We start from the raw sequence: 21,928 nt of genomic DNA on the forward strand, positions 1-21,928 counted from the left end.
TTCGGCAGTTAGTGACTCCCAGCCTTCATGTCACACTTGCAAGCATCCCTGAAGCAGAGCTTTGGGTGCTCCATTGGTCGTCCAGCCCTTGCTACCTCAACATTCATGAAAATCTTTGGGAATGCGACCGGCTTCCATCTTGCAGACGTGCCTGATCCACCGAAACCACCGTTTCATTAGTGCCTTTGCGAGGACTGCCGCATGTGTGACCGTCAGGACATACCCATAATGTGTCACAGACAGCAAAAATGGAAATTGAGTTTCTTTTCTTGGTATCTCCAAGTCACCCATGTTTCACAGCCATACAGCAAGGTGGTGAGAACACATGCCTTATAAACCTTAGTCCTAAGGATCAGCTTGGTGTTATCCCATGCACATTTTTTGCAAGTCGGCCAAATGTGGTAGCTGCTTTCCCTGTGCGTGTATCAAGCTGTGCATCAAGGGACAGATTGTCTGTCACCGTAGACAGAAGGTAGCAGAATTTGCTAACCACTTCCAGTGGGTTGTTATTTAGTGTTATCAGGGGCCAAAATGCAACACCTTGTCCCATGATCATTGTTTTCTTGATACTTCTAGACAAGGAAAACAAGTTACAGGCATTGGAGAGACAGTGCATGAGTCTTCGTAGCTGAGTTTCTGTGTGAGCCACTTAGAACAGCATCATCACCTTAGAGGAGTTCTCTGATCAGGATATGATGTGTTTTTGTCTTCGCTTTCAACCTTGATAAGATTGTAGAGCTTGCCACCTGACCTAGTGTGCAAGTAGACTCCTTCCATATCTACAGGGAAGGTGAAGGTCAGGAGCATGGAGAAGATGCCAAACAGAGGGCTAGGACACAACCCTGTTTCACTCCATTCTCACTCGAACTGTCAGAAGTGGAGCCATCAAACTGTACAGTGCAATGCATGTTGTCATGGAAGGAGCAGATGAGACAGTGGACAGCCAAGTTTTCCCAAAATCTTGTAGAGCCCTGCTGATGGTGTCGAATGCCTCAGTGAGATCTACAAAGAGATCATATCCACAGTAGATCTGCAGGCACAAAAACCGCATTGTGCTCCCAGGTACACTCCGTCTCCAAGTAAATGAAGTCTTTTAAGTACGGCCCTAGCAACGGCCTTCCCAGTGACATTAAGGAGTGAGACGCTCCTGTCATTATTGCAGTGTCCTTGTCGCCTTTCTTTTGTATTGAGAGATGATTTTGGCATCACGCATCTCCTGTGAAACAAGAGCTTACTTTCCATCAGAGGAGGTGGTCATAAAGGTGCGGCAATAGATAGGACTTTCCGTGCTTGAGCAGTTTTGCTGGGATTCCGTCCTTGCCCGGTGCCTTTCTGATCACTAGGCAGTCTATGGCCTTCTCAAGCTCCAGTGATGAGTTCTTCATCTAACACATCCATGACAGGAAGTAGCAGAAGAGCATTCAGCATAGGCTGGGAAATGTCCGACTCACAGCAGTACAGCTCACAGTAGTGTTTTTTCCTTGGCAGGAATATATAGTTATAATATGTATAGTAGTTCTAGACTGAAAATAAGGGCTGGGATAATGAGAAGAAAGCATACACAAAAAACTGCAATTAACCACCACTTGTAGGCAACCATTTAAAGATACAGAAGTTTATTTGTTAAGAAAATTTTCATAACATACTGCGTCAAAAAATTGATCTTCAATTCACAAATTCATATATAATGATACTTGTACATCATATCCTGTCAAAACTTTACAGCATAGTTATTCAGCTCATTAAAAAATATTGACTGAAAAAGGAATGGACAAATTTAACTGAAAGTATTTACACAGCATTAGTAAAACTGCAAGCAATGCAAATCTTCATTGCCACAGGAGTGTAAACTGCTCATTCAAGCGCAAATGGACCACAAACACTAGGTTAAGTAACAAACTTTATTTGTGCTGGTTAAAAAGGTTTAAAAAACGATTTGCATCCAGGATCAAAACTACCCTATCTTAAAACATAAAAGCATGAAGAAAAAATTACTGGAAGTCCACTTTGTGCCCAATTCTACCAGTGCCCTAAAAAAGGAAACAAGCCAACACCTTAAAATGCAGTAGTTACAGAAGGTAGATGAGTTTGTGCAATTCAAAAAACAAAACAGCAAAACAAAGAATACTCAAAACTTTTTCAATGCAGCATATGTCAGGCTTTTGAGGTACTTGAAAATATTTTAAATCCTCTTTTGCCTTAAGGATTTACAAGTAGCATTTGTCTTTCTTCAAAACCATTGTCCAGGATCACCTCGTTTTTCCGCAGTTTTTCTGTTAACAGCTGTCATATGGCATAAGTGACTGCTGAGAAAGTGCAACAATACTGATCATTCTATGCAGCATAAATAACAATGCTTTACAATTTCTCAAAATATATTAAGTTTCAACCTATTTTGTTCATTTAAGCAGTTTATGTACAATATAGTCATGCACTGCTATTTAAGCCCGTCAGCAGATTTTGACATGCAATGGGATGATTACACAAGGCACAAAGAACAAAATAAAGCACTATAATTAATTTGAGGAAAATAGAATTGTTTGCCTAAGTTTGCACCAATTCAAAATTAATTTCAAAAGCTAAAGTGTATGGTTTGAAATGCTCATTTTGGTCTTTTGTTAGATTTTGAACCGGGAAATACCCATTTCATAATTATAGTTGCAGCAACCAACTAATATATTGAGGTAGGACCAGATTAAAGGGGGGTTGGGGGGTGGAGAAGGGTGCATGGGTGGTGGGAAACAAAAGAAAAATGCAAGCAAGAGCCAGGTTTCTCCCAGCTGCCAGTGCTTCTTCCCCAAACTTAAAAATAGGAATCATGCATCCAGTCGATGTGAAAACAATTGGCTGGAAATGGCCTATCTTGTCTTGGGGCAGAAGGAATAGGTCATGGCGACTATAATGCAGATGAAAAATGCAAGTTTTCTTTTGTTCCCTTCTTGTGCAGTGACAGAATAACTTATATTGAAGCCATTTACCAAGTGTTAAATACAGAATTCTGATTCACATTTCTATGAAAGTACAGGCCAAATAAATAAAAGGGAGGCCAGTCAAAGCGTACATAATGTTGCACAGCCATCTTGGCACTAAATTCACTTTCCATTCCTTTACAGAATAAATCTATAAAATATCAAATTATAATTTTAAAGAATCAAAGTAATATTTTACCAAATGGAACAGCCTGTGAAACATTATTACTTCCTTAAATGGCTTTACAGTTTGTTTTCCAATATATCAACAATATTTTGGGAGGTTTATTCTAATCAGAGGCAAACAGAAGATAGTTGACACACTTCAGATTATTTCTGAATTTCAGTTATTTCCAAAGCACCTTTTTTTTTTGCATGACAGCTTGATGGAAGATATGCTTTTTGCATTAGTTTTTTTCCCTTTAAGTGCCCAGTGACATTACGTATAAGCTGCTTAATATGGTTTGGCTGCTCAATCTTTAGTAAATAAAAGACGTGGTATTTTCTAAACAGCAGATTGGAGGTTTTAGCTGACAACTCTGCTACTACAATCTGATTTGTCTTGCATCAACACATGGACATTAAAGCTTTTAGGTGGAAATAATGGATCAATAACTCAACGTTTGAGTTCATAAACCAAAAAAAAACTGGCAACACTATGGTTCTGAACAGAGCAGAAAGCACAAGATCTAGACCTAGCTGCAAGACCACCAGTTTCTCATAAATCATTACCAGAAAAAACCCAATGTAAAATTATCCAACTAAAGATAGAAATCACAGCAAGATCAATTAACAAGTCATAATACCATGTGTTAACATTAGTAGTACAACACAAGGCTGTATACATCTTACACAGCATAGCATTGGGAACCTCGGTTGGATTTGCTCCTGGATAATTAGTGGGCTCCCTGTATTTCTCTACATTTAGTGAATGATTTCTTGCCATTCCCTCTCCAAAGCACAGTATGTAATTAAGCTGAGCCCAAATTATCACAAACTTATTTTCCCAGATAATGTTTGAAAAGGATTTACCTTATTTGGAAAGTAACTTGGGTTAAATAGTTTTTCACTGAAGCATCAAATAGTACAAAAACAGGTTTGATTAGATAAATGAAAACAAGTCAAATTTTTAGGATTAGAATTTTCCCACTGTCAATTTTTTCACTTAGAATTACAGCTATTTCAACATTAACCTAAAAGTTTTAACTTTTGAAAGCACAAAAAGTAATTTGCAATTTTAAATAGGCTTATATTACTAATATCCTTTGATACCTTCATTGTCAACATTGGGTTTTGGCTGTAGGTAACTTAAATTTTATGAAGCAAGGGTACACTACTTGGCTTCCATCATTAAGTACTTCTAAGATACTAGTACATGTTCTTTTAGTAGATATGACGGGAACAAAAAAAGCACAAAGAATTCTCACCCACATACAAGATCCAGCTTATTTTTAGCACCACTGCGACAAATGTAAAGGCTTGTGGAAAGTGCACTATAAGTGTGTTTTACACATTGTTTGATTTGTGATTTAAATTATAATTATGCCATGCATTGGAGCCACTGAAGTTATAATTGCAATTTACAAAGATATCTTCTACAATACAAACATGGGTATCCTGCTAGGTTTATTAATTTTGAGAACTAAAACATGATTTATTTTTTAAAGAAAGGCCACACAAGCTGGATATTGTCCTTAATATAAAGACTCGCAAAAGAGAGACCGTATGTAATGCTTACGAAGATGGCAACTTAACTGACTTTCGGACACCCATTTTATATACTTCAGGAGTCGACATAATTCTTAAATGCCACAGCCAAGAGATGGCAAACATTTTAAGTAAGCCACAACTAAAAAAGAAAATTCTGTAACTAATTAATTACATTTTTTTTAGCCTTTTAGTTTACTGGAGTTGTTTATGCTGAAGTTTAAAAATATTTACAAGCACAAATATTTCTCAATTATGCACAAATGATATTTACAATAGAAAACGCTGTTTGCCATTTAATTCCCATGATGAATTCTGCTACATGCTTAAAATACTAAACTGTTTTACAATCTTACCCTTATCTACAATTTTTGCAGATTATTAGAACTATCCCAATTGAATGTTGGCCACCAATGGCAGTAATTTATAGTAAGGCAGATACAATCACCCAATTGCAGCACCAATTATTTCTCAAATGGCAGTGACTGCAATAAATTCTCACAAAGAACTGCTGCTATTCAATGACTGCAGCACTTGTATTCTAATATTGATTCACTGTCTCTGATTTCAATGACTGTCAATATACAGCACAAGAACAGAGAATACAGGGGCCAAGTCGAAGTAGCACCCATAACTTTGAAGCAAGATGTAAACTTTTTATACTGCTGGTTAGAGATTGCTTAATAGCTAAGGACACTTTAATAACCAAATCCGCCCCAGAAACCGGAACAGAGACACGCATCGAGGGATTGTCCAGTTCTAAAACAATAGCCCAACACAGTCATCCAGCTGCAGGCAATGACTAACAAAGAATACTAACTTAAAAAGAAATAACTATGGCAATGTAATCTCTAAAGCTGCACAAATTTGCTTGCCAACTTACTTTTTTGAATTTATATTACAAAAACTGTGTTTGATGCAGATGTCACAAAATAAAATAAGCGCATTAATCAATGTTTTAAAGGAAAACAGAACAGGATGTGATGAAGAAGTTGGAAATACAATACATGGCAGCTCAATCAAACAACAGAGCAGTTCAAATAATAATATAAACCTTTGGTTAAGAACTTCTGTCCAGCCCTACAAGTTCGAAATTCAACTATACACTTAAAATAAAATAAAAATATAAACTACTGCTTCATCAGATTATCATGCTGGTATTAGTATGCTTAAAAGGGGTTAAGTTCCAACATCAGTTCAACCCCTACCTGAATTCCAGTGAAATAATCTCTCATTTCCATAATTAGGCTTTGCTAATAGACATCTACCCTAATTTTGAAATAATTTCTCTTACAATGAAAAATACTAAGTGTAGTCTTTAAAGCCCTGAGTATTCATTATGCTGTTACTACTTGCTATATGGTCACCTATTTTAATTGCTAGATTAGCAGCCCTGCACATTTGAAACTGTGCTGCAGTCCACCACAGGGGTTTTCATGGACATCAATACCTCCTCCTTGGCCAACACACCAGTTGGATGCCTTTGATCTTTCTGAAAAGTTTCCCTCCCAGCAAATGTCCCCTCTCCTTCCTTCAGGTAATCCACATATAACAGTTAAAGCCTGCGCTACACAGGAAACCTAAGTACATATGTCAGTCAAGACTTGGGCTTGATCTCCCGAGTTGCAAAGTTGAATAACTTAGTGTTGTAACTAATGAATGTCACAAAGACATTGCTGCACTTGTATAGATTTTCACAGTTACTCAGAATCCTCATTAGGACTATTTCAGCGCTAAAGACTGATACATTTAGTGTGTCCTTCACTACATCCTTCCTCAAACTCTTCCAGAATTGTATGTAAAAAAAAAAATTGGGGGATTCAATGAGAAGCATTAGGTTATGTTGTAACTCACTGCATTTTTTTTTTAGAAGCACAGTTCATCAGTCCTTCCAAGTACATAATTCATAAATAAAAGATATATTTTTAAAATTCTGAACTTGTTTGGCAAAATATGCCTTTTTGTAATGTGATTTGCAGCATTGTCACCACACCTGTACAAAGTTCCATGCAGCCAGATACAGAAATGGATGAAAACAGTTTATAAAACTCTTCTACAATACAGTTGCCTGTATCAACATGTTTGTTACATAATTTCAAAAGCAAAAGTTTTATCCTGAAGATCTATGTACAATATAGTTTTTATTCATGGCCACATAAATAAATTAACACTGAAATTTATGCTGGTTGCACCTTTGAGATTTAAAAATTTGTTGAAGGGTTGAGGTATATAAAACTGGTTATTTTATACAATGTTTCGAGTCACTTAATAAGTGCATATAAGTCATTGAAAAGATATTTTATATAACCATACAGAAAGGTTTGGCTTCAATATGGGGGTGGATTTTAATCCAGGAATCAGTTTACATCAATTAGATGACTACCATTTAAAAAAAATGTTTGCCTCGTGGCAAAAACCTAGCACCATCTTTGAACTGCTTTGCCAACATGACAGTGGTGTGTTCTCATTCTGTTTTTGCTGGCACGAGGATAACCACGAGGTAGTTTAAAATTTACTTCATTCTCAGTTTCAATTTTGATAGTTCTCATCTGACTGCCCTGTAATAATTGAATTCACATAGGTAAAGTAATTGCCATGGCAATCCCTATATCCGACATGGCAGCAGACCACAGCAGTGGCAGACTAACCATAGCAGAAAAATATTTCATTTGCATCACTGGTGTTATTGTATTAAGATCTGAGAACTAAACAATTGCAGCATCTTACAAAAATATCAAGAGCTCAATATATAAAATAGTAGTGCCCATCTGTTCTGGTTATGTTTTATAGATTGTCTCCAAAGATTAATTGCTTCAAACACACCAATATTTTCTACTAAACACACTTTAAAAAGAAACTGCATTCCTTCTGTTGGAAATCTTAGATTACATCTCAGAACTGCTGAGAAAATCAAACCTATACAATATACTGTGTGCCCAAAAAGGAAAACACTAGCTCTTCATAAACTTACTTTGTGTTAAAAGATTTTTTTTTCCCCTTACTGACTCATAGGATGGCCATGTTTCACAGTACTGCATTACAGTAGTCTTCTTTGAATTCACTGGATAAAACTCCAGATATAATAAAAGGAATGCTGTTGATGTTCAATTTTGAGTTCCAAAATTCTGCCATTTGAAGCCAACAAACGGGATTGTCTTTAAAGACTCACACCATCCTCTAAATTCTACCATAATTTTTCAGTCCTAAACAAACCTCCATCAGATATGCAGTTGCTTATGCATACTATGATGCTTCCACAAAATACATACTACTTTCTCTTTCGAAAAGCTATCCACATCAGGTTTAAGTCTAGTTTTATCTAATATGGAATTAGGTTGCAGTTATTTTACTTTCATTAGTGATGATATGTACTGAGACAACGACCACAGGCTCCCCAAAATTCCACGTTTTTGCTCTTCAAGACAAATATTACAGGTGACTTGATTCACACATTAGCAACCAGTTAACATTTCACCTCATAACTGAAAGAGGCCTACAGGGTATTGCAATGTACATGCCAACAGAAACACATTAACTGCTCGTTCGTCACTACACTGCCTGGGAAATGCAGCTGGTCTGGTCTAAGCCCAGCTCTGTTCAGAAATTCCAATTGAGGACACCTGTCAAGCAAAATACATAGTGCGCAGTGTGTCCTGGTGAACCTGTACAGCTTTAGCCAGAGCCTGCTGATCCCGGCCATTACTCTGGCCAGATGTGTGACTCCCTTCAGCACTGAAAAGAAAAAAAAAGCAAGATTAGTTGAAATAGGCAAATGCAAACTGTTAAACTTGTCAGACTAATGCATTACATAGAATTTACAGCATAGAAACAGGACATCTGGCACAACCGGTTTATGCTCCACCCAAGTCTCACGTGCTACTTCATCTAACCCCATCAGCATATCCTTCTATTCCTTTCTCGCTCATGTACTTATCTAGCTTCCCCTCAAATGCATCTATGTTAGTCAACTACTACATGTGGTAGTAAATTCCACATTCTAGCTACTCTCTGGGTAAAGAATCTCCTGAATTCTTTATTGGATTTATTAGTGGCTCTCTTATATTTATGCCCAATAGTTTTGGATTTCCCCTAAAAGTGCAAACATTTTCTCTATGCCCACCCTATCACACCTGTTTAAAATTATGAAGACCTCTATTAGATCATCCCTCATTCTTCTCTTTTCCTGTTGAGACTTTCCTGATAGTTATAACCTCTCGGTTCTATTATACACAATTTATTTTTTACCTTCTCCAGTGCCTCTATATCCTTTTGTAATATGGATACCAGAACTGTGCCCAACCTTCTATATAGTTTAGCCAAGGTTCTATGCAAATTTAACATAACCTTGTGCGTTTGAACTCTACTCTTCCAGATATGAAACCCAGTCTGCATGTTTATGGCCTTGTTAACCTGCTTTGGTAGTTTTAATGATTTGTGAATCTGTACCCCTAGATCCTTTTGCTCCCCTACCTCATTTAGACTATTTTCCAAGCAGCATGTGGCCTCATTTCCCCGACAAAAATAAGGCAGTACCTCACTTTACCCATATTGAAACTTGTTTGCCCTCTACACGCCAAGAAGCCAAATTAAAAAAAACCTAGATACTAAAACTCTCATCTAACCTTTTGAGTTAGTCAAGGCTGCCAGAAAATTCCTGCCACTTAATTCAGTGGCACTTATTGGGCTATTTTACCATTTCAATATTGCTAATTTCTATCCCATTTCCTGCTGGTATGGTCATATACATTGACTCTGGCAAAGATGACAGTTGTGAGATATAAATACAAAAAGTCTAAGTGGCTAAAAACTATTTTATATCTGCTTTAAAGATGGTACTAGGAATTTGTTTCATATATAAATTTCAGATCCACTGTTTCAGGATATCAGCATTTGAAGCTCATTTCTTTAGCATGACATGACAACACTAACACTAAACAGTCTCCATCAAAAAGCAGATCTTTGAAACAGGAATATCATGGGTTCAGTAGGAAAAGCAGTTTCGAACACTATTCACAAGATACATGCAGATAAAGAAGGCCACTCAGCTAATTTATTTATTTAGAGATAATGTTAACTGATTCATCCAAAAAGACCCTATAGAACTCCCCACCCTCCTATAGTAGCTGCATCTAATTGTTTTTTTTAGCCTCCAATAATTCTTAAACTGGCTGTCGTTTTCAAGTTCTGATGAAAGGTCATTGACCTGAAATGTTAACTCATTCTCTCCACGGATGCTGCCAGTCCAACTGAGTATTTCCATCATTTTCAGTTTTTATTTCAGATTTCCAGTACCCACAGTATTTCATTTTTGTCCCAAGTGTTAATCACTCTGAAGAACTTCTTCAAATCCATCCTACATTTACTTTTAAACAGTTTGAACTTATGTAACCTTGTCCCAATTTAATCTGAAGTAATATTCTAGATTTACCTTTTCCATTCACTTAACTACTTTATGTACCTCTATAAAGGTCACTTCTCAGGCACCTTGTTTCCAGGCAAGAACGTGAAAGTTTCTCCAGACTTTCCTTGTAGTTCAGACCCTCAACACTAAAAATCAGCCTTTGGAGCACAAATTTCAGAGTCAAAGCCTCAAAAGATTTTACATACCTGTCATGTTCCTTGTCCACCAAATGGTATCTGGCACGGAAAGCCACCAAATGAGCATAATAGGCTGGGGCTGGGATGGATACTGATCTTGTACATCGGACATACGTGTGGCAAAGTTGATATGTGAGAATCTGAAGTTCATCTGCATTGAAGCGATTATCATCCCATAGCACGTGATAATGAGATGGTCTGCTTGTTCCCTAGAAAAGGTTTAATTATCAACCAATCATTTTAATTAAATTATTTTTCAATCACTATTTTAAATAATGTAGAAGTGGAACATATAGTCTGCCTATGGATTCTTTTCTCTATTTTGCTGGACTCCCAACTAGAAGGTTAAATTAGTTCCAATCCTGAAATGTCATTCGCATTTGGGATCCTGATAACGATGCTGACTTATCAATGTCTTTAAAAGATGCAAAGCTAGCTGGACAGCCAGTTTTCATGCACAATTCCTATCACATTGTAGAGTATTGATATTGGGGGGGCTTTAATTATCCAAATATCGATTAGAACAATGTTAAGAGTATAGGGTGAGGAGAGAAAATTCTGAAATTCGGGAGAACTTCCTTGACCAGTATGTTCAGTCCAACTAGGAAGGAAGCAATGCTGGATCGGGTTCTAGGGGGTGAAGTGGACCAAGTGTCTGTGGGGAACATTTGGGTAAGAGTTACCATTGTATCATAAGATTTAGATTAGCAATGGCTGGAGAATCTAAAACACGGGAACACAGTCTCAGGATAATTAGGACTCAGATGAGCAGAAATTTCGTCACTCAAAGGTTGGAATTCTCTACCCCAAAAGAGTTGTGGATGCTCCATTGTTGAATATATTTAAGGCAGAGTTAGGCAGATTTTTGGTCTCATGAAATCAAGGGATATGGGGAACGGACGGAAAGTGGAGTTGAAGCCGAAGATCAGCCATGATCATACTGAATGGTAGAGCAGGATTGATGGGCAATACAGTCTACTCCTGCTCCTATTTCTTATATTATGTTCTTAAATTGAAAGAGAGCTAACTTCAATGGGATGAGGGGGAGATCTAGCTAAGGTGAAATGAAACCAAAGATTGACAGGAAAAACTGTAACAGAACAATTAAGGAGCTGCTTCAGGTACAGGCTTGGAACATTCCAACAAGGGCAAAAGGTAAGGAAACCAAAGCCAGGGCTCACTGGATGACGAGTGAGATGCAGAATATGACGGAAAAAGAAAAAGGTGGATGATGCATGTCAGGAGAATTCATCAAGCGAGAGCCAGGCCAAATAAATAAGCTGAGAGGGAAGTGAAGAGGAAAATAAGACAAAGAGAATAGAATGGCAGTAAACATGCAGGGAACCAAGTGTCTTCTACCGGCATGTAAATTGGTAAGCAGGTAATAAAAAGTGGGGTGGGGCCTATTAGGGACAAAGAGTGAAATATGCTCAGAGGCACAGGGCAAGGCTAGAATACGAATACTTTGTATCCGTGTTTACGAAGGAAGATGCTGCTGATAAAATGCCGGTAGAAATAGGAATGGTAGCGGTAATGGATGGGGTGAAAATTGATAGGAAGGATGTACTGGAAAGGCTGACAATGCTTAAGATTGGATAAGTCGCCCGGTCCAAATAGCTTGCATCCCAGATTGCTCAAGGACATGGGAATGAAAATAGAAGGGCTTGCCATAATCTTCCAATTTTCCCTAGATACAAGGGAGGTGCCAGAGGATTGGAGTGTGGCAAAGAAAGGGTGTAAGGATATTCCTAGTAACTATGGACCGGTCAGTTTAACAGTGGGTAAGGTTTATAGAAACAATAATTAGGAAAAATAAACAACAGGCACTTGCAGAGGTTTGAGTTAATTAAGGAGGGTCAGCACGGATTTGTAAAAGGCAGTGTATTAATTTGTACTAATGCTTTGTCTTTCAACACATCATTAACATATTGTTTGCCTTTGCTCCGTGACCTTTTGGTCAGCTATGTGGCCTGGTCCAATCTAGACCTCCTTTGTTACCTCTTGCCCCACCCCCACCTCACTTGCTTATAACCTGTGACTTTTCTAATATTTGTCAGTTCCGATGAAGGGTCACTGACCCGAAACGTTAACTCTGCTTCTCTTTCCACAGATGCTGCCAGACCTGCTGAGTGGTTCCAGCATTTCTTGTTATTTCAGATTTCCAGCATCCGCAGTATTTTGCTTTTATTTGTAAAAGGCAGATTGTGCTTGACTAATCTCACCGAATTTTTTTGATGAAGTAACAGAGTAGGCTGATGAAGGGTCAGCAATGTAAGTTGTCTATATGAATATTAAGGAAACGTTTGACAAAGTACCACATATAAGGCTGGTTAACAAAATTGAGACTCATGAGATGGGAGAGTGTGTCCGATTGGATATAAAATTGACTTAAGGACAGAAGGACCACTGCTTTTTTTGATAGAATTTGGAGTACAGAGCAAAATTTCAAGTGTAGCAGTGATGATGATACCAATCGACTACAACAGATAGGCTAGCAGAATGGGCAGTCAAGCAGCAGATGGAATTTAATACAGACAAGTGTGAGGTGATGCAAGTTGACAGAAGGGATAGGGAGAGGCAATATAGACTAAATGGCTGGGTTCTAAAAAGTGTACACAGACAGAGGGACCTGGATGTTTTCATGGGAATGGGTGTTTTTTTTTTAATGTTTTCATGGGATGAGAGCATCGTGAGCAAGGCCAGCATTTTGTTGCCTATCCCCAATTATTGCGTACAGTTTTGGTCCCCTTACTTGAGAAATGTAGTTGCATTGGAGGGAGTTCAGAGGAGGTTCACTGGATTGATTCCAGAGACAAGGAGTTTGTCTTGAGAGATTGAACAGTTTAGGCCTTTACTCTCTGGAGTTTAGAAGAATGAGAGGAGATCTAATTGAGGTACATATGATGATTAAGGGGATTGATAAAGTAGACGTACAGAGGATGTTTCCTCTGGTAGGGCAATATAGAATGAGGGGTCATAGTTTTAGGATAAGGGGTAGCAGATTTAAAAGAGATGAGGAGAAATTACTTCTCTCAAAAGGTCGCGAGTCTGTGGAATTCACTACCCCAGAGTGTGGTGGATGCCGGGACATTGAGTAAATTTGAGGAGATAGACAGATGTAATTAGTAATGGGTTGAAGGGTTATGGAGAACGGGCACAAAAATGGAGTTGAGGCAGAGATGAGATCAGCCCGTATTGAATGGCGGAGCAAGCTCAAGGGGCTGAATTGCCTACTCCTGCTCCTAGTTCTTATGTATTCTCGAGCATAGATCTTTAAAGGTGGCAAGACATACTGAGAGAGTAGTCAGCAAAGCATATAGGTTCTTCGGTTTCATAAATAGAGGCAATTGAGTACAAAAGCAGGGAAATTATGCTGAACCTGTATAAAGCTCTGGTTTGGCCACAACTAGAGTATTAAGTCCAGTTCTGACCACCACACCTTTAGGAAGAAAGAGATTTAGCAGAATCGTTCCAGGAATGGGGGATTTTAAGCTACAAGGTTAGGTCAGAGAAGCTCTCCTGATCAGTTTTTTTTCCATTCTTTCATAGGATGTGAATGTTGCTGGCAAGAGCAGAATTTGTTGCCCATTCCTAATTGCCCTCGAGAAGGTAATGGCGAGCCACATTGTTGAACCACTGTAGTCCATACGAACATAAGAATTAGGAAAAGTAGGTCATTCAGCCCCTCTAGCCTGCTCCACCATTCAATAAGATCATGGCTGATCTGTTTGTCTCGAATTCCACATTCCCATGTACCCCGGTAACCTTTGATTTCCTTGCCTAACAAGAAGCTATCTACCTCCGCCTTAAAACTATTTAATGCCCCTGCCTCCATCACAGAGTGTTCCAATGTCGCACAACCCTCAGAAAAATTTCTCCTCATCTCTGTCCTAAAAGGGCGACCCCTAATTTTAAAAGAATGCCCCCTAGTTCTGGACTTACCCACAAAAGGAAACATCCTTTCCACATCCACCTTGTCAAGACTGTTCAGGATCTTATAAACTTCAATCAAGTCTCCCCTCGCTCTTCTAAACTCCAGTGAAAACAAGCCCAGTCTGTCCAACCTTTCCATTCTAGGTATCAATCTAGTAAACCTCCTCTGAACTGCCTCAATCGCATTTATGTCCTTGCTTAAATAAGGAGACAAAAACTGCACACAGTATTCGAAATGTGGTCTCACCAATGCCCTGTATAACTCCTTACTTTTATTTTCAATTCCTCTCATAATAAATCTGGTGTAAGTACACCACAGTGCATTTAGGAAAGGAGTTCCAAGATTTTGAACCAGCAACAGTGAAGGAATGGCGATATAGTTCCAAGTCAGGATGGTGTTTGGCTAGGAGGGCAAGTTGCAGGTGGTGGTGTTCCCATGTGTTTTCTGCCCTTGTCCTTCTAGATAGAAGAGGTTGCAGGTTTGAAAGGTGTTGTCAAAGGCGGCTTGGCAAGTTACTACACTGCATCTTGCATATGGTACCCATTGCTGCCACTACCCCACTGTCCGCCCCGACCCCCATTGGTAGAGGGAGTGAGTGGGGTGTCAATCAAGTGGGCTGCTTTGTCCTGGATGGTATTGAGCTTCTTCAGTATTTTTGGAGCTGTATTTATCCAGGCAAGTGGACAGTATTCCATCACACTCCTGACTTGTGCCTTGTAGATGGTGGACAGGCTCTTCAGAGTCAGGTGAGTTATTCGCTGCAGAATTCCCAGCCTCTGGCCTGCTCTTAGTGACAGTATTTATATGACTGATCCAGTTACGTTTCTGGTCAATAGTAACCCCCAGGATGTTGATGGTGGGGAATTCAGTGATGGTAATTCGAATGAACGTCAAGGGGAGATTGTTAGATTCTCTCGTTGGAGATGATTATTGCCTGGTACTTACGTGGCACAAATGTTACTTGCTACTTATCAGTCCAAGCCTAATTGTTGTCCAGCTCTTGTTCATGTGAGCATGGACTGCTTCAGTGTCTGAGGAGTCTCAAATGGTACTGAACACTACAATCATCAGCGAGCACCCTCACTTCTGACCTTCTGATGGAGGGGTCATTGATGAAGCAGCTGAAGATGGTTGGGTCTAGGACACTAACCTGAGGAACTCCTGCAGTAATGTCCTGGGGCTGAGATGATTGGTCTCCAACAACCACAACCATCTTCCTTTGTACTAGGTATGACTCCAACAGCACTGTCAATGACACCTTCCATCACGTTACTGATTATCGACAGTAGACTGACTGGCCTCTCATGCTTCATCCTCTAAACATCAACTTCAAAACTCTGCTAATTGTATGCTGTGGTGTTCCAAGTCCTATTCACCCACCAAAACTATCCTCACTAACCTAAATTAGCTCCCCGAACCCCCTAACTTAACAGTCCTGCCTCGTGTTTAAATCCTTTCAGGGTTTTGCCTCCTAAGCCAACCTCGTCCAGTCCTAAAAGCCCCAATAACTTCCAGTTCCTCTAACTTTGGTCTCTTGTGCATCCCCGCTTTGCCCCACAATTAGTGGCTGGGTAGACCCCACACCCTGGAATTTCCTCTGTAAACCATATTTGCCCCCCACCTCCTACAAAATCCATAAAACCAACCTCTGTGATCAAGCTTCTAATCACTCCTAATATCTGCTCCTTTGGCTCAGCATTGTTATTGCTGAAGCACTTGATTTTTGTGCATTAAAGTTGATATAAAAATGCAAGATGCTTTGGTTGTTATATATTAAGTAATAATCCTTATTGATTACAACCACATGCCTTTATATAGACAGATGAGTAACTTTTTCTCTGAAGGTTGTGCGACTTTGGAACTCTCTGCCTCAGGTGATGGAGGCGGGATCACTGAATATTTTTACGGCGGAGGTAGATTCATGTTAGGCAAGGGAATCAAGGGTTATTCGGGGGTAGATGGGAGTGTAGAATTTGAACTCAACCAGATCAGCCATGATCTTATTGAATGGCGGAGCAGGCTCGAGGGGCCAAATGGCCAACTTCTGCTCCTAATTCATATGTTTTTATGTTTAACATAGTAAAGCACCTCAAGGTGTCGTACAGGAGCGATCAAACAAAACTTGACAAGATACGAGAAAATACAAGGACATAAGAAAATTGGGGTGTTGCCAGACCAGGAGCCAATGTAGGACAGAAAGCTCAGGCGCGATGGGTGAACAGGATTTGGAGTGTGTTAGGATATAGGCAGCAGAGTTTTGGATTAGCTTCAGTTTACAGAGCATGCAAGGTGGGAAGTCAGCCAGGAGAATAGCTGAGTCGAGAAGTTACAAAGGCATGGATTGCAGGGAAATCTGTTTATTATTCTATCTTGATGTCATAGAGCTAGACAGCATAGAAACCAGGCCCTTCGGCCCACCATGTCTTTTTTTAAAACCCACCTGAATACCAGCATGGCTGCACAGGTAAAAGTCAAACTCTGATGGATGTGTTATTTTTGTATCCACTGTTGTGCCTGCTGGAATATTGCCACTTTTGCCAACCTGTAGATCAAAAAATTGGGCCATTAATAGAAGTTAGCACCAAGTGCAACATGCAAGAAGCCACGCTCAATTCCAGTTTACAGACTTGAAATGAATCATGTTCTACAGACAACTTTTACCTTCGGAGAAATTTGTGGATTTTTGTTACAAACTCAAGTAACAGGGGTACTGTTTCTTCTTTCTAGAAGTCACCCGAGGATTATGCTCGCTCTCTCTCTCTACTAACTGAAAGATACTGCAACAGGTCCCATAGAACATAAAGGGCCATTGGTCTCAGACTACTGCTGAACCCTGGCAGATTTGTTTACAAAGAACAAAGCACAGTACAGCACAGGAACAGGCCATTCGGCCCTCCAAGCCTGCGCCGATCTTGATTCCTGCCTAAACTAAAACCTTCTGCACTTCCGGGAACCGTATCCCTCTATTCCCATCCTATTCATGTATTTGTCAAGATGCCTTTTAAACGTCTCTATGGTACCTGCTTCCACCAACTCTCCTGGCAACAAATTCCAGGCACTCACCACCCTCTGTGTAAAGACTTTGCCTCGCACATCCCCTCTAAACTTTGCCCCTCTCACCTTAAACCTATGTCCCCTAGTAACTGACTCTTCCACCCTGGGAAAAAGCTTCTGACTATCCACTCTGTCCATGCCGCTCATAATTTTGTAAACTTCTATCATGTCGCCCCTCCACCTCCGTCGTTCCAATGAAAACAATCCGAGTTTATCCAACCTCTCCTCATAGCTAATGCCCTCCAGACCAGGCAACATCCTGGTAAACCTCTTCTGTACCCTCTCCAAAGCCTCCACGTCCTTCTGGTAGTGTCGCAACCAGAATTGCACGCAATATTCTAAGTGTGGCCTAACTAAAGTTCTGTACAGCTGCAGCATGACTTGCCTATTTTTATACTCTATGCCCCGACCGATGAAGGCAAGCATGCCGTATGCCTTCTAGACTACCTTATCCACCACCTGCGTTGCCACTTTCAGTGACCTGTTTAAATCATGTCTGTTCCATATAGAGGGGTACTAATACATCCTTTGGGCTTTGACCTCCTTAGATTTCACAACCTGGCATAAAATAGAAGTATTTCATTCAGCACACATTTGATCATCCTGAAACATACATTACCTGCTTTTGTCTGCATTAAACTCCACCTGAAGTTCCTTCACCTTGTTAAAATTAAAATCTGCTCATCACAGGCCCCCCAAAGCAAACCCGCTCGACATATTAACTACTATAAAAGGAGTATTGAAATTAGGACTTTTAGTTTCTTGCCACATTTGAGATCACAAATTTACATCCTCTTCAGCTCGCTCGTCTGAAAGTCTAGTGTTGGTAACATGACCATTTGAAACAAAACGCAGCATACCATGACTTGTCACAATCTTGTCTTCTGCCAACCAACAATAGTTCAAAGCAATTCAGACATTTGGATTAGAGCAATTAAAATATACACTTTTATACCCTAAAACAGGAGAAAACACACAAGATTTACAGCAGGTGCTCATGATTATAGATGCAGTTAGGAGGTAAGCTGTGCAGCCTATGTTGCTATTTTAAAAAAATATATAAAATAACACGGTGAACCAGAGTCAAACCAGTCTACAGAGTTGCTTGACTTTTTATCGGTTACTGTATACAACTATGAATCCAATGAACATTAAAATACTGAAACAAACACATTTCGTAACTACGAAGTCTACCAATCCTCCTACCCTTTCATTCTTGTCAGTACAGAACAGCCGTGTGTGATGTCGTTTCTGAACCACAATGAAAGTGATGCCAGGCTGGTAGTCCTTTTCCAGCTTAATACATGCCTCTCGAATGGCCAGCAACTCATGATGGAGCACCTATAAAAGTAATTTACAGCAACATTAATTTTATTTGGCAGAACAGCAGAAAAACTCAAACAAAATATATTGTGACGTGATGCATATTGAAACAAATCCAAGTACACAATTTATATAAACAGTTGTAATCTCAAGCATCACGTACTCATTTCAGGTTCAACATTTTCCAACGCCACTTGTTTATTTTTGTTTGTGAAAATGTTTCACACATATGCCAACAAGGATGCTAAATATTTAATTCATTTGAATTTGCAAATTAAATTTACTCAAATAAAATTAATTATTGGAATGCAAAAAACAAAATTAGGCAACAAATTTTCTGACAAGCTTTTCGCATTATAAAACTGCCTCTGCATCAAGCACATTTAGAAGTCTATGACCAAAGTTCCTTCAAGATGAAGCATTCAGCTAGAAAAGGCTCCATGAAAGGAATACTCAAGAACCCTATATTTTAGGCAGAAATCAATTCACACCAACGCAAAGCATAGCTTAGCTATTAGATTGATATTTTTTCCATATAGTTTCTGCCCAGTTTTCCCTTTATCCTTCTCAAGTTTCATCTTGCCTTTTCTTTACCATCTTCTTGGACTGTTATATGGCAAGTAACACTCATGCCCCACAAAAGCACAATCATCTCCGATAGCCTAACCACCTTCTTTGACGTCCAATGGATATATCACCAAGTCCCCCACCAACAACATCCTGGAGGATCACCACTGACCAGAATCTTAACTGGACCAGCCAAATAACTGCTATAAATATCAAAACACCAAAGTCTGGGTATGCTGTGACTCCTCTCAAATTCCCAAAGCCTCTCCAGCAATTAGAAGACATGTCAGTAGTGTGGTGGGTGGATGGATGCAACTGTAACATCACAGCATCCAAGACGAGGCAGTTTATTTGATCAGCAACTCATCTACTCATCTAAATATTCAATCCATCCACCAATGGCATACCGCGGTTGCAGTGTGAACAACTATTAATACTGTGCACTGCAGCAACTTATGACAATTTTTTTCCGGTAACACTTCTCAAATGTAATACCTCCGCCACCTAGTACTCAAATATAGTAAACTTCCAGGTCTGGCTAAGGGAAAAGATGAAATTGGCAAAGAACTGTTACAGATTTCTCTTTATATTAGATTGGATTAGTTTGTGCTATATGACCAATATTATTACATTGGTTTGTGTTACTGATATCAAATGCTTCTCAAGGAATAATCACAGGTGCTTGCAGACAAACATTTACCAGACAAAATTGTTGAATTAAAATTCAGAAAAAAAAGAGGACCTAACACATTTGCAAATCGATCAAGAAATCCTGAAGTCCAAGAGTCAGAAGAAAAAAAAATCCTAAAAATACAAAAACTAGACTGGAGGTGGAAGGGAAATTGTGATTTATGTCGGACTAATGACGTGGGAACAAATACAACGGGGTGGGGGGGGGGGGGGGAAAAGAGGGGAGTGGTCCTGCAAAGGGACTGCCAGTAATTAAGTGACAGATTAACAAGAGCATTTCGCTCCCACTTTCTCCGACTGATTTCCAAAAGCAGAGTAGAAATAGCACTGTTGCTTCAGTGAAAAAGATATATAGAGAATAAATGTAACAGGACTGCAATAACAATGACTAATTATCTATACACAGGTTGGTGCAAAACTAATGTAAGTTGTTTAAAATTGACCAGAAGCTTAACTGGACCAGCCATATAAATATTGTGGCTACGAGAGCAGGTCAGAGGTTGGGAATTCTGTAGTAAGTAACTCACCTCCTGACTCCCCAAAGCCTATCCACCATCTACAAGGCACAAGTCAGGAGTGTGAATGAGTACTCTCCATTTGCCTGGATGAGTGCAGCTCCAACAATCAAGAAGCTCAAGACCATCCAAGACAAAGTGGCCCACTTGATCAGCACCCCATCCACCACCTTAGACATCCAGTCCCTACGGCACGCTGCAGCAATTCGCCAAGGCTCCTTTGACAGCACCTTCCAAACCCACAAACTACCATCTAGGACAAGGGCAACACCACCTGCAAGTTCCCCAAGCCTCACACTATCATGACTTGAAACAATATTGCTATTGCTTCGTTAGGAAGTGAGTTCCAAGTGTTTGACCTAATATCATTGTGGGTCTACCTACACCATAAGACTGCAGCAGTTCAAAAGCAGCTCACCACCACCTTTTCAAGGGCAATTAGGGATGGGCTATAAATGCTGACCTTCCCAGGAACAAATTTAAAAAAGTAAAGGGAGGCATTTCTACAGCATAATCAAAGACTTTTCTATGTTTTGAGTCCAACAGGATGTGCTAATTCTAGGAAATTAAGTGGGGCAAACAGGCAATAAGGGTAGAGGTACATTCACGAACAGCAAATTAGATTCCATATTTGATTTGATAAGTGAACTGACCACAGCACCGTGGTTCAGAGTGTAATTCAAGTGGGGAGAGAAAAGAGAAATGTAGTAGTAATAGGGGATAGCATTGGTAGGGGAATAGATACGGTTCTCTGCAGCAAAGACAGTGAGTCCCGAAGGCTGTGTTGCCTACCTGGCGCCAAGGTTAAGGACATCTCTTCTGGGCTGGAGGGGAACTTGGAGTGGGAGGGGAAGGATCCAGTTGTCATGGTCCACAAAGGTACCAACGACATAGGGAGGACTAGGAAAGAGGTTCTGCTGAGGGACTATGAGCAGCTCGGGGCTAAATAAGCAGACCCTCAAAGATAATAATCTCCGGAATATGACATGAGCCATGTGCAAATTGGCATTGGGTAAGTAATAGAGAGGTAAACACATGGCTCAAAGATTGGTCATGGAGAAATGGGTTCCGATTCATGGGGCACTGGCACCAATACTGGGGAAGCAGAGAGCTGTTCCATTGGGATGGGCTTCATTTGAACCATGTTGGGCCAGTGTCCTGGCAAATCGTATAACTAGGGTTGTAGATAGGACTTTAATTAGTGTGGGATGGGGGGCGGGGGGGTGGTTCAATTGAAGGGAAGTTTAAAAAATAAGAAAGAAACGAGAGAGCAGAGGTGCAGTGTAGTGAAGAGGCGAACGGTAATCAAAGTGTGACAGGAAGGGAGCAGAAAATATAAGAGTACAGCAGAAATTAGAACCAGAATGAGTAATAATGGTTAAAAAGTCAAAGCTTAAGGCTCTTTATCTGAATGCACACAGCATTTGTAACAAGATAGATGAGTTGACGCCACAAACAGAAATAAATGAGTATGACTTGATAGCTATTACAGACGTGGTTGCAGGGTGACCAAGACTGGGAACTCAATATCCAAGGGTATTTGGATGTTACGGAAAAATAGGCAGAAAGGA

General features: G+C 39.8%; 1 protein-coding gene across 2 annotated transcripts in view; it reads right to left on the minus strand.

Annotated features, from left to right (window-relative positions):
* Positions 1-1,614: 1,614 nt before the first annotated feature.
* The window catches only part of ago2 (argonaute RISC catalytic component 2), a 133,795-nt gene continuing 113,481 nt past the window's right edge, over positions 1,615-21,928 (minus strand). For both annotated transcript variants that reach the window (XM_068031294.1, XM_068031293.1), the window contains 4 exons: positions 18,469-18,603; positions 16,649-16,750; positions 10,284-10,483; positions 1,615-8,408 (listed from right to left, as the gene is read on the minus strand). In XM_068031294.1, coding sequence (XP_067887395.1) covers positions 8,300-8,408; positions 10,284-10,483; positions 16,649-16,750; positions 18,469-18,603 — 546 coding nt within the window. In that variant the 3' untranslated portion in view covers positions 1,615-8,299. The remainder of the gene's footprint in view (positions 8,409-10,283; positions 10,484-16,648; positions 16,751-18,468; positions 18,604-21,928) is intronic.

This window comes from Heterodontus francisci, chromosome 5, assembly GCF_036365525.1.
Source record: "Heterodontus francisci isolate sHetFra1 chromosome 5, sHetFra1.hap1, whole genome shotgun sequence".
NCBI lineage: Eukaryota > Metazoa > Chordata > Chondrichthyes > Heterodontiformes > Heterodontidae > Heterodontus > Heterodontus francisci.